The sequence below is a fragment of the Narcine bancroftii genome, chromosome 6 (genome assembly GCF_036971445.1).
Source record: "Narcine bancroftii isolate sNarBan1 chromosome 6, sNarBan1.hap1, whole genome shotgun sequence".
Lineage (NCBI taxonomy): Eukaryota > Metazoa > Chordata > Chondrichthyes > Torpediniformes > Narcinidae > Narcine > Narcine bancroftii.
The window spans coordinates 97,036,938-97,052,482 of NC_091474.1; the positions used below are offsets into that span (position 1 = coordinate 97,036,938).

A 15,545-nucleotide genomic window follows, 5' to 3' on the forward strand; every position below is an offset into this window, starting at 1 on the left:
TCTTTTACTCTGAAGTCATTTATTAAAGCTGATTCATTACACATTGCCAGATCTGAGACAGTTTGTTCATTGGTTGAATAAACTATGAAAAAATTCACCTTAAAGATTTCACTTAAAACCTTCTGATTCTACATGATCTCACACTATACCTATTTCATCTCTTATTAACAGTACTTCCCTGCACCTTTCTGCCCATCTTTCCTCAGCCATATAGTTAGTTTTATAGTGCAAAAAAGGCCCTTTGGCCCATCATCACAGAATTTGTCTACCAATGCAAGTCCCACTTGCCTACCTTTAGCCCATATCCCTCAAAACCTTTCCTATCCATGTACCTGACTAAATATCTTTTAAACCTTTTCCACTTCCTCTGACAACTTGTTCCATAAACCCATCATCTTTGTTGAAAAGGTGCCCCCTTAGGTTTTTTTTTAATTTTCCCCTCTCACTTTTGAATCTAGGCCTTCTAATTCCAGACTCCCCTACTCTGGGGAATATATTTGATCACAGTATCCGGACCTATGAAGATTGGTAGATGCCGGCCAAATAAATGTATTTGTCAGTTGCTTGAGATTGCATGATTGGCAAACTAGCCACTAGGGGACGCCAAATTTTAAACTTCTCATACTTTTTTATCTACAGGTATTTATTTTCTGCCGGCTGCTTTAATTCTTGATTTTGCTGTATTTTCATTATCTATGTCGTTCATGATTTTATATTCCTTTATAAGGTCCCACCACAGCCTTCTACTCTCCAGGAAGAAACATCACAGCCAATCAAGCCTCTCCTTATAACTCAGGTCCACCAGTCCCATTGCATTTGGAGACGAATCAACGGACACTTAACGACATGCAAAATTTGACCAAGTTTGTGCATTACAGCTGTACCCCACTTTATGAAACTACAGCGTACCTAGGAACCCTTTCTTAAGCCGAAATGGGGTAAAGCGAAGACCCATTCACTAATATCGGAGGCTATTTTCATAAAAGCGAAAACCCATTCATACCCTTTCGTAAAGCGAACACGGCTTTCTACCTTACAGCGAATTTTCGTAATTCGAGTACTCGTAAAGCAGGGTATCCCTGCATTACATTTTGTGACTTAGTACACGACGTAAAGGACTCGAGGATTTCCAGCATCCTTTCCAGCCTGGGTCTGCCTTTCCTATACCTGGATGGTTAGAAATACACCCAATATTTCAAGGGTGGTTACACCAACATTCTGCACAATTCGAACATGACATCCCATCTGTTGGACTCAGTGCCCTGATTTCCACCTGCCAAACCCCTCCCTGTCGCCACTTCCTTCAGTTATGAACCTGTACCCCTAAATCTCCCTGTTCTATTCACTGTGCAAATCTAGCCCTGGCCTCACCAACCAAACAGCAACACTTTGCACTTAAATTCCACCTGCCATTCCTTGACCCACTTTCCTACTTCATCCTACTGTATCCAATTGGCCAGCTAAACCTGCATCACATGCGATCCAGCCTACTGGACCAACCACCCTGCGGAACCTTGTCAAAGGGCTTACAGCCCCGCTCTCAATCTTCATCACCTCTTCCAAAAACTCTTATCAAATTCCTGTGAAACAATTCCCCATGCACAAAGCCACTCCGACTTTCCTTCATCAAGTTGTTGCCTTTCCAAACGCACGCAGATCCTCTCAGAATCCCCTTTCCCTATCTTATCCTTGACTGGTTTGTCCTTGCAGCCTTTCTTAAAATATAGGCACATTTACCATCCTCCAATCTTGCAGCACCTTACCCATGGCTAATGATAATACAAGTACTCTTGCCAGACTGCAATTTCTGCACTAGCTTCCCACAACAATGCCCAACAATATATGGCCAAATCCTAGGGATTCATCCACCTTTAGGCGTTTTAAGACCTCTGGAATGTTGGCTCACTATTTACTTCCCTGAATTTCTTAGCACCTCAGTCGAAAACCATTCATCAATAAAGCTAAATATATCAGTACATGAAGTTCACAGTTTACATCCCTTTATAACTATGTCCCCATAATTATTGAACAATATTTTTACCTGTGTGCTATTAATGTGTGTCTAGACTTGCCCTTCTTCCACTTTAATCTCCTTAGAATGTTTTTGTTACTCGACTATACCCTCTGCCTCAAACAAGACGTTGGAGGCACTCAGTGGGTCAGGCTGCATCCATCTGTGGTTCTTGTGTTGCTTCAGCCCTGCTTCCTTGGTTCTTGCCCTCAATTTACCAAAGTTTTGCTTTTGCATTCTACTGTTTTTATTTTACTTCATTTCTCAAGTCATCTGATTACACAGGGACAACCTGACAAAACAGCTTTCTCCAATCCTCGGTGCAAAACACGAGGTTTGTCTTTGTCTCTTCTTCCCTCATCGCCTGCTTACATTCCCGACCCCTCCATTCGTGCTTAATCCCTTCACCACATTGCCAGCAACTACAAGGAAACACCAGAGCTGTAGATGCTTGCATCTTGAAGCCACAGCAGGTCAGGCAGCATCCATGGAGGGAAAAGGACAATCAATGCTTCGGGTCGGAACCCTTCTGAGTTAAGGAATATGAAGGGGAAGATAACGAGTGTAATGGCTGAGTGTAGGGAAGGGCTTGGAGGGGCTGAGAAATTTGAACAGCTTCTAGGGTATTCTCATCTAGAGTGTATTTTAGGGAGAGACAAGCTGTATATAGAGCTGCATTACGGTGGTGTCTTCCCATAGCAAGGCACTGATCACTCAGATAAACCAGAAACTGAAGAGGTGGCTCCAGTGGAGTGATAGCACTCAATCATCCACCCAAACTACAACCCGAGGGAGCTGTCGGTAAACTCAGACAGTCCCCGTGATGTGTGATGGTGATAGCACTACTTCCCCAAGCAAATTTGTGCTCATTCACAGCAGCAGTGACATAGAAAACCTACAGCACAATACAGGCCCTTCAGCCCATAAAGTTGTGACGGACTATTCCCAACTGTAGAAATTACTAGCCCATTATTTTTCTAAGCTTCACGTACCTATCCAAAAGTTCATTAAAGGTCCCTAACATATCCACCTCTACTACCGGCAGCCCATTCCACGTACCCACCACTCTCTGTGTAAAACACTTACCCCTGACATCTCCTCTGTACCTACTCTCCAGCACCTTAAAACAGTGTCCTCTCGTAGCCTCCGTTTCAGCCCTGGGGAAAAATCCTTTAGACTACATGATCAATGCCTCTCTTAAACACCTCCCTCAGGTCACCTCTCATTCTCTGCTGCTCCAAGGAGAAAAGGCCGAGCTCATTCAACTTGCTTTCATAAACCATGCTCCGTAAACCAGGCAACAACTTTGTAAATCTCTTCTACACCGTTTCTATGGCCTCCACATCCTTCTGGTAGTGAGGCAACCAGAACTGTGTACAGTACTCCTAGTGGGGTCTGACCAGGGTCCTATAGAGCTGCAACATTACCTCCCGGCTCCTAAATTCAATTCCACAATTAATGAAGGCCAATACATCGTTGCCTTCTTAACCACGGAATCAACCTGCACAGCTGCTTTGAAAATCCGAAACTCAAACTCCAAAATCTCTTTGATCCTCCACACGGCCAATAATCTTACCATTAATATATTTTATCATCATATATGACCTATCAAAATTAACCACTTCACATTTATCTGGGTTGAACTCCATCTGCCACTTCTCAGCCCAGTTTGGCATCCTATCAATGTTCCACTGTAACCTCTGACAGCCCACCACACTATCACCACACCCCTTTCCTTTGGAAGTCTCCTTTGACAATATTCTGCCCATCTCCAATGGCCCTTGCTGAATATCTTTGCAAAATGACAAGAGTGGGATCTTGCAATCGGTGTGAAGGTACATCACCAACAGAACTGTGGATGCCAGCAGCTCCCTGGAACTTTGACAATCTCCCATTCTCTCTGCTTGAAAGCCAGACTGATGCTAATCCATGATCCGAATCAGACCTTGATGAAGGGCTCAAGCCCAAAGTGTTGGTTATGTATCTTTATCTTTGCAATATTAAGTACACTGTTTGACCTGCTGAGTTTCTCCAGCATTGTGCTTTCACTCTAATCTACTATCTACCACATCACCTGCATTCCCACTAACATCTCAACATAAGGAAGAAAATTGGCTGATTTTCTCATCATTAGCCCAGCAGACATAGCTCTGCTCAATGTCCAGCTTCACTGTGACTACCAATCGGCTCTAAGTCCTTCAACAGTTTTCTGCCCCGCATCCACCGGAGATGTGGCTGCTGGCTGCTCCAACACAGAAATAATCTCACTTTGACTGTACCAGGCCTCGGTCCAGTATCCGCTGTTTGATTTCCTTGATGTGCAGCGGTCTCCCAACTTCCTCCAGAACGATCTGTGGCAAAATATTTCAACACTTTTCAGCAGTGGCAAAATTCATAAATAAGAAAACAGTAAAAAATGACAGATAAATCTTCAGGAAGGTGCATTCCCAGTAAACAGAAAAAAATTGTAAACACTGGAGTCTTGAGGAGATGACGAGAAGCTCGAAGCACTCAGTGGGTCAGGCGGTATCCACGGAGAGCACATTGAACATTTCAGGTTGGGACCCTTTATTCAGGCTAAAATGGGAAGGGGAGAAAGCAAGCATGGGACAGGCAGGGAGGGGCTGAGATTTCAGGATCCTGGACAGAAGGTGGGAGAGGTAGATCAGGGAGGAGTGGTGTTCTGCAGGGATGCCTGCTCTGTGATCTTTAGAAATGACTTGGGCTCATAAAGGGGTAGGTGAGTAAGTTTGCAGATGACAAAAAGGTCGGGAGTGCTGTGGACATATATATAAGGTTTTCATAGGTTCCAACAGATCTGGACAGGATGCAGAGTTGGGCAAAGTGGCAGATGGAATTCAATCCAGAAAAAGTGTGAAGTGAAGCACTTTGAAAGACTGAACCTGAAGGCCGAGAACATGGTTAATTGCAGGATTCTTAGCAGTGTGGCAGAACAGAGGGATCCTACAGGGTAGCCACGCAAATTGACAGGGTAGTTACGAAGGCATATGGTATGCTGCCCTTCCTTTGTCGAGAAATTGAGTTCAAGAGCAGAGAGGCAATGTTGTAGCTCCGTAAAACTCTGGATTGGTTCAGTTCTGGTCGCCTCATGGCAAGGATAGGAAAGCTTTAGAAAAGTTCCAGAGGAGATTCATCGAGACATAACCTGGATTAGAGAGCATGTGTTATGAGGAAAGGTTGAGCAAGCAAGGGCATTGAAAAGACTCTGAGACTGGCACATTTTTTTTTAATTTTTATTTTTCACACTATGAACCATAATGACCAAAATACACACAAATATTTCCCTCTTGAATATACACTGTCATTTTCTCCCCTTCCTCCCCCCCCTCACTCACTCAACATTCAACATATATGATACATTAAACCCATTAAACAATGTTGTCACATAATGAAAATAAACAAGAAACTTGTGTCATCTACTTTTACAAACTGGGTCAGTTCATTTCGTCTTCTTCTCCTTCTGTCATTTTAGGCGGTGGAGGTCCACGGTAGGACTTCTCTGTTGAGTTCCATGTAAGGTTCCCAAATTTGTTCGAATACTGTGATGTTATTTCTTAAATTATACGTTATTTTTTCCAGTGGAATACATTTATTCATTTCTATGTACCATTCCAGTATTCTCAGGCTATCTTCTAATTTCCAGGTTGACATAATACATCTTTTTGCTACAGCTAAGGCTATCATAATAAATCTTTTTTGTGCTCCATCCAAATCGAGTCCAAGTTCTTTACTTCTTATATTACTTAGAAGAAAGATCTCTGGATTTTTTGGTATGTTGTTTTTTGTGATTTTATTTAATACCTGATTTAGATCTTCCCAAAAATTTTAAATTTTCTCACATGTCCAAATTGCATGTACTGTTGTTCCCGTTTCCTTCTTACAGCGAAAACATCTGTCTGATACTGTTGGGTCCCATTTATTTAACTTTTGGGGCGTGGTGTATAGCCTGTGCAACAATTATATTGTATCATGCGTAACCTCGTGTTTATTGTATTTCTCATAGTTCCGGAGCATAGCTTTTCCCATGTTTCATTCTTTATCTTTATCTTGTTCCCATTTTTGTTTGGGTTTACAGCTTGTTTCCTTGTTCTCTTTCTCTTGCAGTTTGATGTACATGTTTGTTATAAATCTTTTAATTATCATTGTGTCTGTAATCACATATTCAAAATTGCTTCCTTCTGGTAACCTCAGTCTGCTTCCAAATTTAGCCCTCAAGTAGTTTTTCAGTTGGTGGATATTTATATTTGTCCTTCATTTGTTCAAAACATAATAATTTATTTCCCGAAAAACAATTTTCTATTCTTTTGATCCCTTTTCTTTCTCATTCTCTAAAGGAAAGGTTATCTATTGTGAAAGGGATTAATTTTGGTAGTTGATAATTTGTTTTATTCCTTTATACGTGAATCTTCTTCCAAATGTTGAGCAGATGGTGCAGTACTGGTGAATTCCTACGTTGCACCAACTTTTCATCCCATTTATATAGTATATGTTCAGGTACTTCCTCCCCTATTTTATCTAGCTCTAATCTGGTCCAATTTGGTTTTTCCCTTGTTTGATAAAAATCTGACAGGTAACTTAATTGTGCTGCTCTATAATAATTTGTAAAGTTTGGTAGCTGTAAGCCCCCTTGTTTGTACCATTCTGTTAATTTATCTAGCGCTATCCTCAGTTTCCCCCCTTTCCATAAAAATTTCCTTATTATTTTCTTTAGCTCCTTGAAGAATTTCTCTGTTAGGTGAATTGGTAATGATTGAATTAGGTATTGTATCCTTGGGAAGATATTCATTTTAATACAATTTACCCTTCCTATCAGTGTTAGTGGTAAGTCTTTCCAATGCTCTAAGTCGTCTTGTAATTTCTTCATTAATGGCTTATAATTTAGTTTGTATAGATGGCCGAGATTATTATCGAGTTGTATACCTAGGTATCGAATTGCTTGTGTTTGCCATCTAAATGGTGATTCTTTCTTAAACTTTGTGAAATCTGCATTATTCATTGGCATTGCTTAAATTTTATTTGCGTTGATCTTGTACCCTGATACTTATCCATATTCCTTTAATTTCTTATGTAATTCTTTTATTGATATTTCTGGTTCTGTTAAGTATACTATGATGTCATCTGCAAATAGACTGATTTTATATTCCTTCTCTTTTATTTTTATCCCTCTTATCTTATTTTCTGTTCTTATCAGTTCTGCCAGTGGTTCTATAGTTAATGCGAAGAGTGAGGGAGATAGTGGACATCCCTGCTGAGTTGATCTGCTTAATTTAAATTGGTTTGATATATATCCATTTACTGTCACCTATGCCAATGGTCCCGTATATAATGCTTTAATCCAATTAACATATTTCTATGGTAGGTTGAACCTCTGTAGTACTTTGAATAAATAATTCCATTCTACTCTGTCAAAGGCTTTCTCTGCGTCTAAGGCAACTGCCACTGTTGGCGTTTTGTTTCCTTGTACTGCATGGATTAAGTTAATAAACTTACAGATATTGTCCTTTGTTCGTCTTTTTTTAATAAATCCAGTTTGATCTAGTTTTACTATTTTTGGTACATAGTCGGCCAATCTGTTTACTAATAGTTTAGCTATTATCTTATAATCTGAATTAAGTAGAGATATTGGTCAATACGATGCTGGTGATAGTGGATCTTTCCCCGTCTTTGGTATTACTGTAATTATTGCTGTTTTACATGAATCTGGCATGTTTTGAGTTTCTTCAATCTGGTTCATTACTTCCAGGAGAGGAGAAATTAATAGGTCTTTAAATGTTTTATAGAATTCTATTGGGAGTCCATCCTCTCCCGGCATTTTATTGTTTGGTAGCTTTTTTTAATATATCCTGTATTTCCTCTATTTCAAATGATTTTATTAATTTGTTTTGCTCCTCTTCTTGCAATTTCCGTAGTTCAATTTTAGCTAGAAATTCATCTATTTTGTCTTCTTTCCCTTCATTCTCAGTTCGATATAGTTGCTCGTAGAATTCCTTGAAATTTTCATTGATCTCCGTTGGGTTATATGTAATTTGTTTGTCCTTTTTCCTTGATGCCAATACCGTTCTTTTAGTTTGTTCTGTCTCAAGTTGCCAAGCTAGTATTTTGTGGGTTTTTTCTCCTAGCTCATAATACTTCTGTTTTATCTTCATTATGTTCTTCTCCACCTTATATGTTTGTAGAGTTTCATATTTTATTTTTTGTCCGCCAATTCTCTTCTTTTTGTTATATCTTCCCTTATTGCTAATTCTTTTTCTATACTTGCTATTTCCCTTTCCAGCTGTTCTATTTCCCGATTGTAGTTCTTCTTCATCTTAGTTACATAACTTATTATCTGGCCTCTGATAAACGCTTTCATTGCGACCCATAGTATAAACTTATCTTTCACTGATTCCGTATTTATTTCAAATTACATTTTAATTTGGCGCTCAATGAATTCTCCAAAATCCTGTCTTTTAAGTAGCATGGAGTTTAATCTCCATCTATACGTTTTCGGTGAGATGTCCTCCAGCTCTATTGCCAATAACAGGGGTGAGCGATCCGATAACAATCTAGCTTTATCTTCCGTTTTCCCAACTCTCCCTTGGATGTGGGCTGACAACAGGAACAGGTCTATCCTCGAGTATGTTTTATGTCTACCCGAATAGTATGAGTATTCCTTCTCCTTTGGGTGTTGTCTCCTCCATATATCCAAAAGTTGCATTTCCTGCATCGATTTAACCATAAATTTGGTTACTTTGTTCTTTCTGCTAGTCTTTTTTCCAGTTTTATCCATCTTTGAGTCCAAATTAAGGTTAAAGTCCACTCCTATCAGTATAAACCCCTGTGTATCTGCAATCTTCAAAAAATATCTTGCATAAATTTTTGATCTTCTTCATTAAGTGCATATACATTGAGTAAATTCCAAAATTCTGAATATATCTGACACTTTATCATTACATACCTCCCTGCTGGATCTATTATTTCCTCCTCTATTTTGATAGGTACATTTTTATTGATTAATATAGCTACTCCTCTGGCTTTTGAATTATATGATGCTGCCGTTACGTGCCCTACCCAATCTCTGCTTAATTTCTTGTATTCCACTTCAGTTAGATGTGTTTCTTGCATGAATGCTATATCAATTTTTTCTTTCTTTAGTAAATTTAACAGCCTCTTCCTTTTGATTTGGTTATGTATTCCGTTAATATTTATAGTCATATAGTTCAACATGGCCATTTCATACTTTGTTTACATCGGAACATAGGAAGTAAGAACAGGAGTAGGCCAAAAATGGCCCATCGAGCCTGCTCTGCCATTCAATACGATCATGGCTGATCTAATTTATGATCTAACTCCACCTACCTGCCTTCTCCCCATATCCCCTAATTCCTCTATCATGTAAAAATTTATCTAACCGAATTTTAAATATGCTTAATGAGGCACCCTCAACCATTTCCCTGGTTAGAGAATTGCAAATATTCACTACTCTCTGGGAAAAACTATTTTTCCTCATTTCTGTCCTAAATCTACTCCCCCGAATCTTGGGACTGTGTCCTCTCATTTTAGTTTCCCCAGCCAGCTCAAAAAACCTTCCTACATCTATCCAATCCATACCCTTCATAATCCTATATGTTTCTACAAGATCTCCTCTCATTCTTCTGAACTCGAGCGAATACAATCCTAGATGATTTAATCTTTCATCATAAGTCAACCCCTTCATCCCAGGGATCAACCTAGTAAACCTCCTCTGGACCGTCTCCAAAGCCAGTATATCCTTCCTCAAATATGGAGACCAGAACTGGACTCAGTACTCCAGGTGCGGTCTCACCAGTACCTTATACAGTTGCAACATTACCTCCCTACTCCTGAATTCAATTCCTCTAGCGATGAAGGCCAACATTCCATTTGCCTTCTTAATAACCTGCCTCACCTGCAACCTAACTTTTTGCGATTCATGCACAAGCACTCCCAAGTCCCTCTGCACAACAGCATGCTGTAGTTTTTCACCCTTTAAATAATATTCAGCTCTTTTATTTTTCTTGCCAAAGTGGATAACCTCACACTTACTAACATTGTACTCCATCTGCCAGACCTTTGCCCACTCGTCCAGCTTAACTATATCCCTCTGCAGACTCTCCACATCCTCATTATAATTTGCTCTTCCACTCAATTTGGTATCATCCGCAAACTTGGCTACACCACATTTTGTCCCCTCCTCCAAGTCATCAATGTAAATGATGAACAGTTGTGGGCCTCACACTGACCCATGCAGCACCCCATTTACCACTCTCTGCCAACCTGAAAAGCTCCCATTTATTCTGACTCTCTGCCTCCTGTCAGACAACCAATTTTCAATCTAGGCCAATATACTTCCCCGGACTCCACTTTCCTGTAACTTACTGATAAGTCTCTTGTGCGGCACCTTATCAAATGCTTTCTGGAAATCCAAATATACAACATCAACCTGTTCCCCTCTATCCACCGCACCCATTATATCCTCAAACAATCCTAACAAGTTTGTCAAACAAGATCTTCCCTTTCTAAAACCATGCTGCGTCTGCCTGATTGAACCCTTACGTTCCAAAAGTTTCACTATTTCATCTTTAATGACGGCTTCAAGCATTATTCCAACTACAGACGTCAAGCTAATTGGCCGATAATTTCCAGTCTTCTGCCTACATCCCTTCTTAAAAAGTGGCGTGACATTTGCTGTCTTCCAGTCTGCCGCGACCTGCCCAGAATCCAGGGTATTTTGGTATATGACCACCAATGCATTAACTATAACTTCTGCCATTTCCTTCAGAACCCTTGGATGCATATCATCAGGACCAGGTGATTTGTCTGGCTTTAGTCCCATTAGTTTCTCCATCACTACTTCCTTTGTAACAACTATTTTATCAAGGCCCTCCCCAAAATTCGCATCCTTAACTCCGCACTTGGGTATGCTGGACGTGTCTTCCACCATGAAGACTGACACAAAATATTTGTTTAATGCCTCGGCCATTTCCTCATTTTTTGCTACCAGGTTTCCTTTCTCATCCTCCAAGCGTCCTATGTTAACTCTGGCCACCCTCTTCCATTTTATATATTTATAAAATTTTTTGCTTTCTGTTTTTATATTTTGTGCCAATTTACTTTCATAATCCTTTTCCCCATTTCTTCTTATCGCTTTGTAACCCTTTGTTGTCTCTTAAAATGTTCCCAATCTTCTAGTTTCCCACTGCTCTTTGCAACTTTGTACACCTGCGCCTTCAATTTTATACTCTCCTTTATTAACCACGGTTGATTTTCCCCTCCCTTGCTACCCTTTTTCCTGACCAGAATATATTTTTGTTAAGCATTACAAAATATTTCTTTGAAAATCTTCCACTGTTCCTCAACTGTTTCATCAATTAGCCTGTGCTCCCAGTCCACTCTGCCCAATTCCTCCCTCATCCTATGGTAGTCACCCCTGTTTAAGCATAATATATTAGTTTTAGATCTAACTATTTCCTCTTCCATCTGAATGAGAAATTCAATCATACTATGATCGCTATTTCCCAGATGGTCTCTGACTATTACATCATTTACTCTACCTATCTCATTGCACAACACTAGATCCAGGAGAGCATTTTCTCTTGTGGGTTCCTTAACATGCTGCTCAAGAAAGCTATCGCGGATGCATTCTATGAAGTCCTCTTCCAGACTCCCACGGCCAACTTGATTTTCCCAATCTATGTGGAAGTTAAAGTCCCCCTTGACTACTGCCGTATCATTATTATATGCCTCACTTGTCTCTGTATTTATTTCCTGTGCCACTAAACTATTGTTATTTGGTGGGCGATAGATAACACCCACCAATAATTTTTTCCCTTTGTTATTCTTTATCTCTACCCAAATGGACTCAACATTATGCTCTTTAGATCTTACATCATTCTTCACTACTGCCTGGAGCTCATCTTTGATTAAGAGTGCAACTCCACCTCCCTTACCATCCTGCCTAGCTCTTTGCACCACCTGATACCCTTGAAAGTTTAATTCCCATTTAGGGTCACCTTGTAGCCATGTTTCCGTGATGGCTACCAAATCATATGCATGGATACCGATTTCCGCCTCAAGTTCACTAACCTTATTTCTAATACTGTGGGCATTCAGATAAAGTGCCCTTATGCTCTTTGTCCTTTTAATATCTAGTGACTTCTGTAACTTTTTCTTTTGATTTTTCTGCCCACTATTTTTCTTTGTAATTTTCTTAACACTATCATTGACCCGAAAACTCACTGCACCAGCTGATTTTTTACTTTCTCCTCCCAACATTACTTTTCCTATTTTACTTTTCCTGCCCATTACTTTATCTTCCCTACCCTTTTCCCTATCACTCTGGTTCCCATACCCCTGCCAAATTAGTTTAAACCTTGCCCCACTGCTGTACCAAACATACTTGCCAAAATGTTGACACCTTTTGGATTTGGTGCAACCCGCCCCTCTTGTAAAGATCATGCCTTCCCCAAAAGAGATCCCAATGATCCCAATGATGCCTTGTACACCAGCACCTCAGCCACATGTTCATTTTTCTTATCCTTACATTCTTTTCATCACTTGCATTTGGAACAGGTAGTAACCCTAGCATTCCTGTCTTTCAGTTTTCATCCCAGCTCACTGTAATCCCTTTTCATTACCTCCTCCCTTTTCTTGTCAATGTCGTTTGTACCCACATGTACCAAGACATCAGGCTCCCTCTGAATATTTTGGACCTGATTTGTGAGATCTCGTACCCTTGCACCAGGGAGGCAGCACACCATGAGGGTATAATTTGGCTCACAGAACCTCCTGTCTGTACCCCTGACAATAGAGTCCCCAATATCTACTGCATTTCTCCTTTTCCTTTTCTTTTGCACCACTCTGCCAGGCTCATTGCCATTGACCTGGTGCCCGTGGCCATCTTCTGTCCGGTCATCTCCCTCAACAGAATCCAACACAACATAACTGTTGCTGAGTGGGATAGTCACTGGTGTGCTCTCCGTTTTTCTCGCTTTTTTCTTCCCCCCCTGATGGTTTCCCACTTACCTGACACGGGTTCTGGAGTATTTATCGCCCTGAAAGTTGAGTCGATTAACTCCTCACTCTCCCTGACAAGCCGCAGGTCATCAATCTGCAACTCAATATCCCTAATTCGCTCCCTTAGTAACTGCATCTTGGTACACCTGGTACAGATGTGGCCATTTGGGAGGGTGGAGGTCACTCATTGTTCCCACATCTGACACCCAGTACAGAGCACTAACCCTATTGGCATGACTCTGAATATGAAGGCAAATAACTCAGCTTACCTTTTCTCCTTGCCTGCTTTTGCTGAAGCCTGATAAGCCAAAGCCAGCAAGTCTCACTCCTTCACTGCTCCACTCACTCAGAGCCACTCCTCGCTGGCCTCTCCCTCCCTTTTCACTCCTTTTATTGGCCCCTTGACCAATTAACCCTGTCACATTCAGCAAGCTCCTCCTCCTCTGATTCACAGCCCGACTCTCTCCAAGCTCCTCCTCCGACTCCCAGCCGAACCAAGTAGGCCCAAGCCCCAGTAAGCCCCTGACTTTAATAGTTTACCTTCTCCTCACTTTCAGCAAGCTCCTCCTCCTCTGACTCACTTTCAGCAAGCTCCTCCTCCTCTGACTCACTTTCAGTAAGTTCCTCCTCCTCTGTAAAACAACACTTCTAAAACATAAAATATTTCAACTATTCCCACATCTAAAATTCCCTGAACCCCATGTGTTCCCCCCCCCTCTCTGAGTTGCCCCTTATCCCTTGTCGGGCAACCACATCTCCCCTCTCCATTTGGATTGCGAACCCGTTCGCAAGCGTCAACTGATTTCGCAGTGACTGTTATTCTCTCCCACCCAGCCCCCTCCAGAAAAGACTTTTATCTTCACATATAACAAGACTCACTCTCTTAATTCCCCCCCCCCCACTTCCTTTCTTCCCCTTCTTAGTTCTTATACTTTATTCTTCTTCTTTATATGAAGTTTGTCATCATTCTTGTTCTTGTTATATCTCTTCATCTCTCTGTCTGTTTTGCAGGTGTTCTGCAAATTCCCGTGCTTTCTCTGGATCCGAGAACAGTCTGCTTTGCTGACCCGGGATAACTATTTTAAGCACCGCTGGATATCTTAACATAAATTTATAGCCTTTCTTCCATAGGATCAATTTTGCTGCGTTAAACTTCTTCCATTTCTTCAGCATCTCAAAACTTGTGTCAGGGTAGAAAAAAAAAATGTTGACCTTTGTATTCCAGTGGCTTTTTGTCTTCTCTTATTTTTTTCATTGCCTTCTCCAATATTTTTTCTCTTGTTGTATATCTCAGGAATTTTGCTAGAATGGATCTTGGTTTTTGTTGTGGCTGTGGTTTATGGGCTAATGTTGTGCCCTTTCTATTTCCATTCTTTCCTGTAATTCTGGAATTCCTAGGACCCTGGAGATCCATTCTTTTATAAATTCTTTCATATCTTTGCCTTCTTCATCTTCCTTAAGGCCCACTATCTTTGTATTGTTTCTCCTATTATATCCATCTTCTGAGCTAACAACTCCTGTGTTTCTTTAACTTTTTTAATCAGATTCTTCCAATTTCTTTTTTAAGTCATCCACTTCCATTTCTATGGCTGTTTCTCGTTCTTCCACCTTGTCTACTCTTTTCCCTATTTCTGTCATTACCATCTCTAATCTACTCACTTTTTCTTCTGTACCTTTTATTCTTCTTTTTATTTCATTAAATTCTCATTTCTGCCATTCTTTTACTGCTTCCATATATTCTTCAAAAAATTTCCTATCTATGTACAGTCCATTCCCTTTATCTTCTATTTCTCTGTGCAGAGCTTGATGTTCTCACTCCTCTTTCCCTGAGTTCACTCCAGGACCTGTGTCCTCTCACTCTCTTCCTTGTATCTGTGTCTCTTCTGACTTTCTTGTTGGACTGTTTATCTCAGTTTGCTGGGGGTTTTTTTATTAAAAGTGTCTTGATGTTGGTCCTCTTCCTCTGGGCTGGTCACCTGCTGAGTCTCTGATTTCCTTTTTTCATTCTCCTCCCTCTCGTTCCCATTATTTTCTGTATCTTCCAGCTGGGAGCCCTGCTCCCAGGGTCTTATTCAGCTGTTCAAGCTATGGAGTTCCACTCCACAGCTGGTTCCCCCTCCCGTCGGTGTTGTCTTTGTCGTGCACATCGCGCACGCGCGATTCCTCGCGTATGCGCGGTTGCGCACCTCTGTTTGGCTCCATGAGCCAGCCTTGTAGTCCTGCGCTCGGTGGGTCGCGACCCTTCAGGGTTTCCACTGACCTCAGGGAGTGGACTCCTCTCTCCACGGTGGGTCCCTGCTTCTTCGTACAGGTAAGGCCTTCACCTTTCTCTTCCGACGTCTTTCCTTCCCGTTGTTTTTGGCTTTTCTTTCTTTGGTGCCATTTCCTCCACACCTTTATTTTTTCTTTGTTGTGATTTGTGTGTCTGTGGCTTTGCTTTTTCTTTACTTTTTTCCTTCTTTTCTGGAGAGGGCTGGTATTCTCCAACCAGCCACTACTC

The 15,545-nt window shown here is 40.9% G+C and overlaps 1 protein-coding gene across 6 annotated transcripts in view; it reads right to left on the reverse strand.

Annotated features, from left to right (window-relative positions):
* Positions 1 to 15,545, reverse strand: part of tbrg1 (transforming growth factor beta regulator 1) — a 64,653-nt gene that overhangs the window by 29,450 nt on the left and 19,658 nt on the right. For all 6 annotated transcript variants that reach the window (XR_011340251.1, XR_011340250.1, XR_011340252.1 and 3 more), the window contains exon 4: positions 4,280 to 4,362. Coding sequence is in view for 3 of the 6 variants with exons in the window: in XM_069885851.1 (XP_069741952.1) it covers positions 4,280 to 4,362 (83 nt within the window). In the remaining 3 variants the exon portion in view is untranslated. The remainder of the gene's footprint in view (positions 1 to 4,279; positions 4,363 to 15,545) is intronic.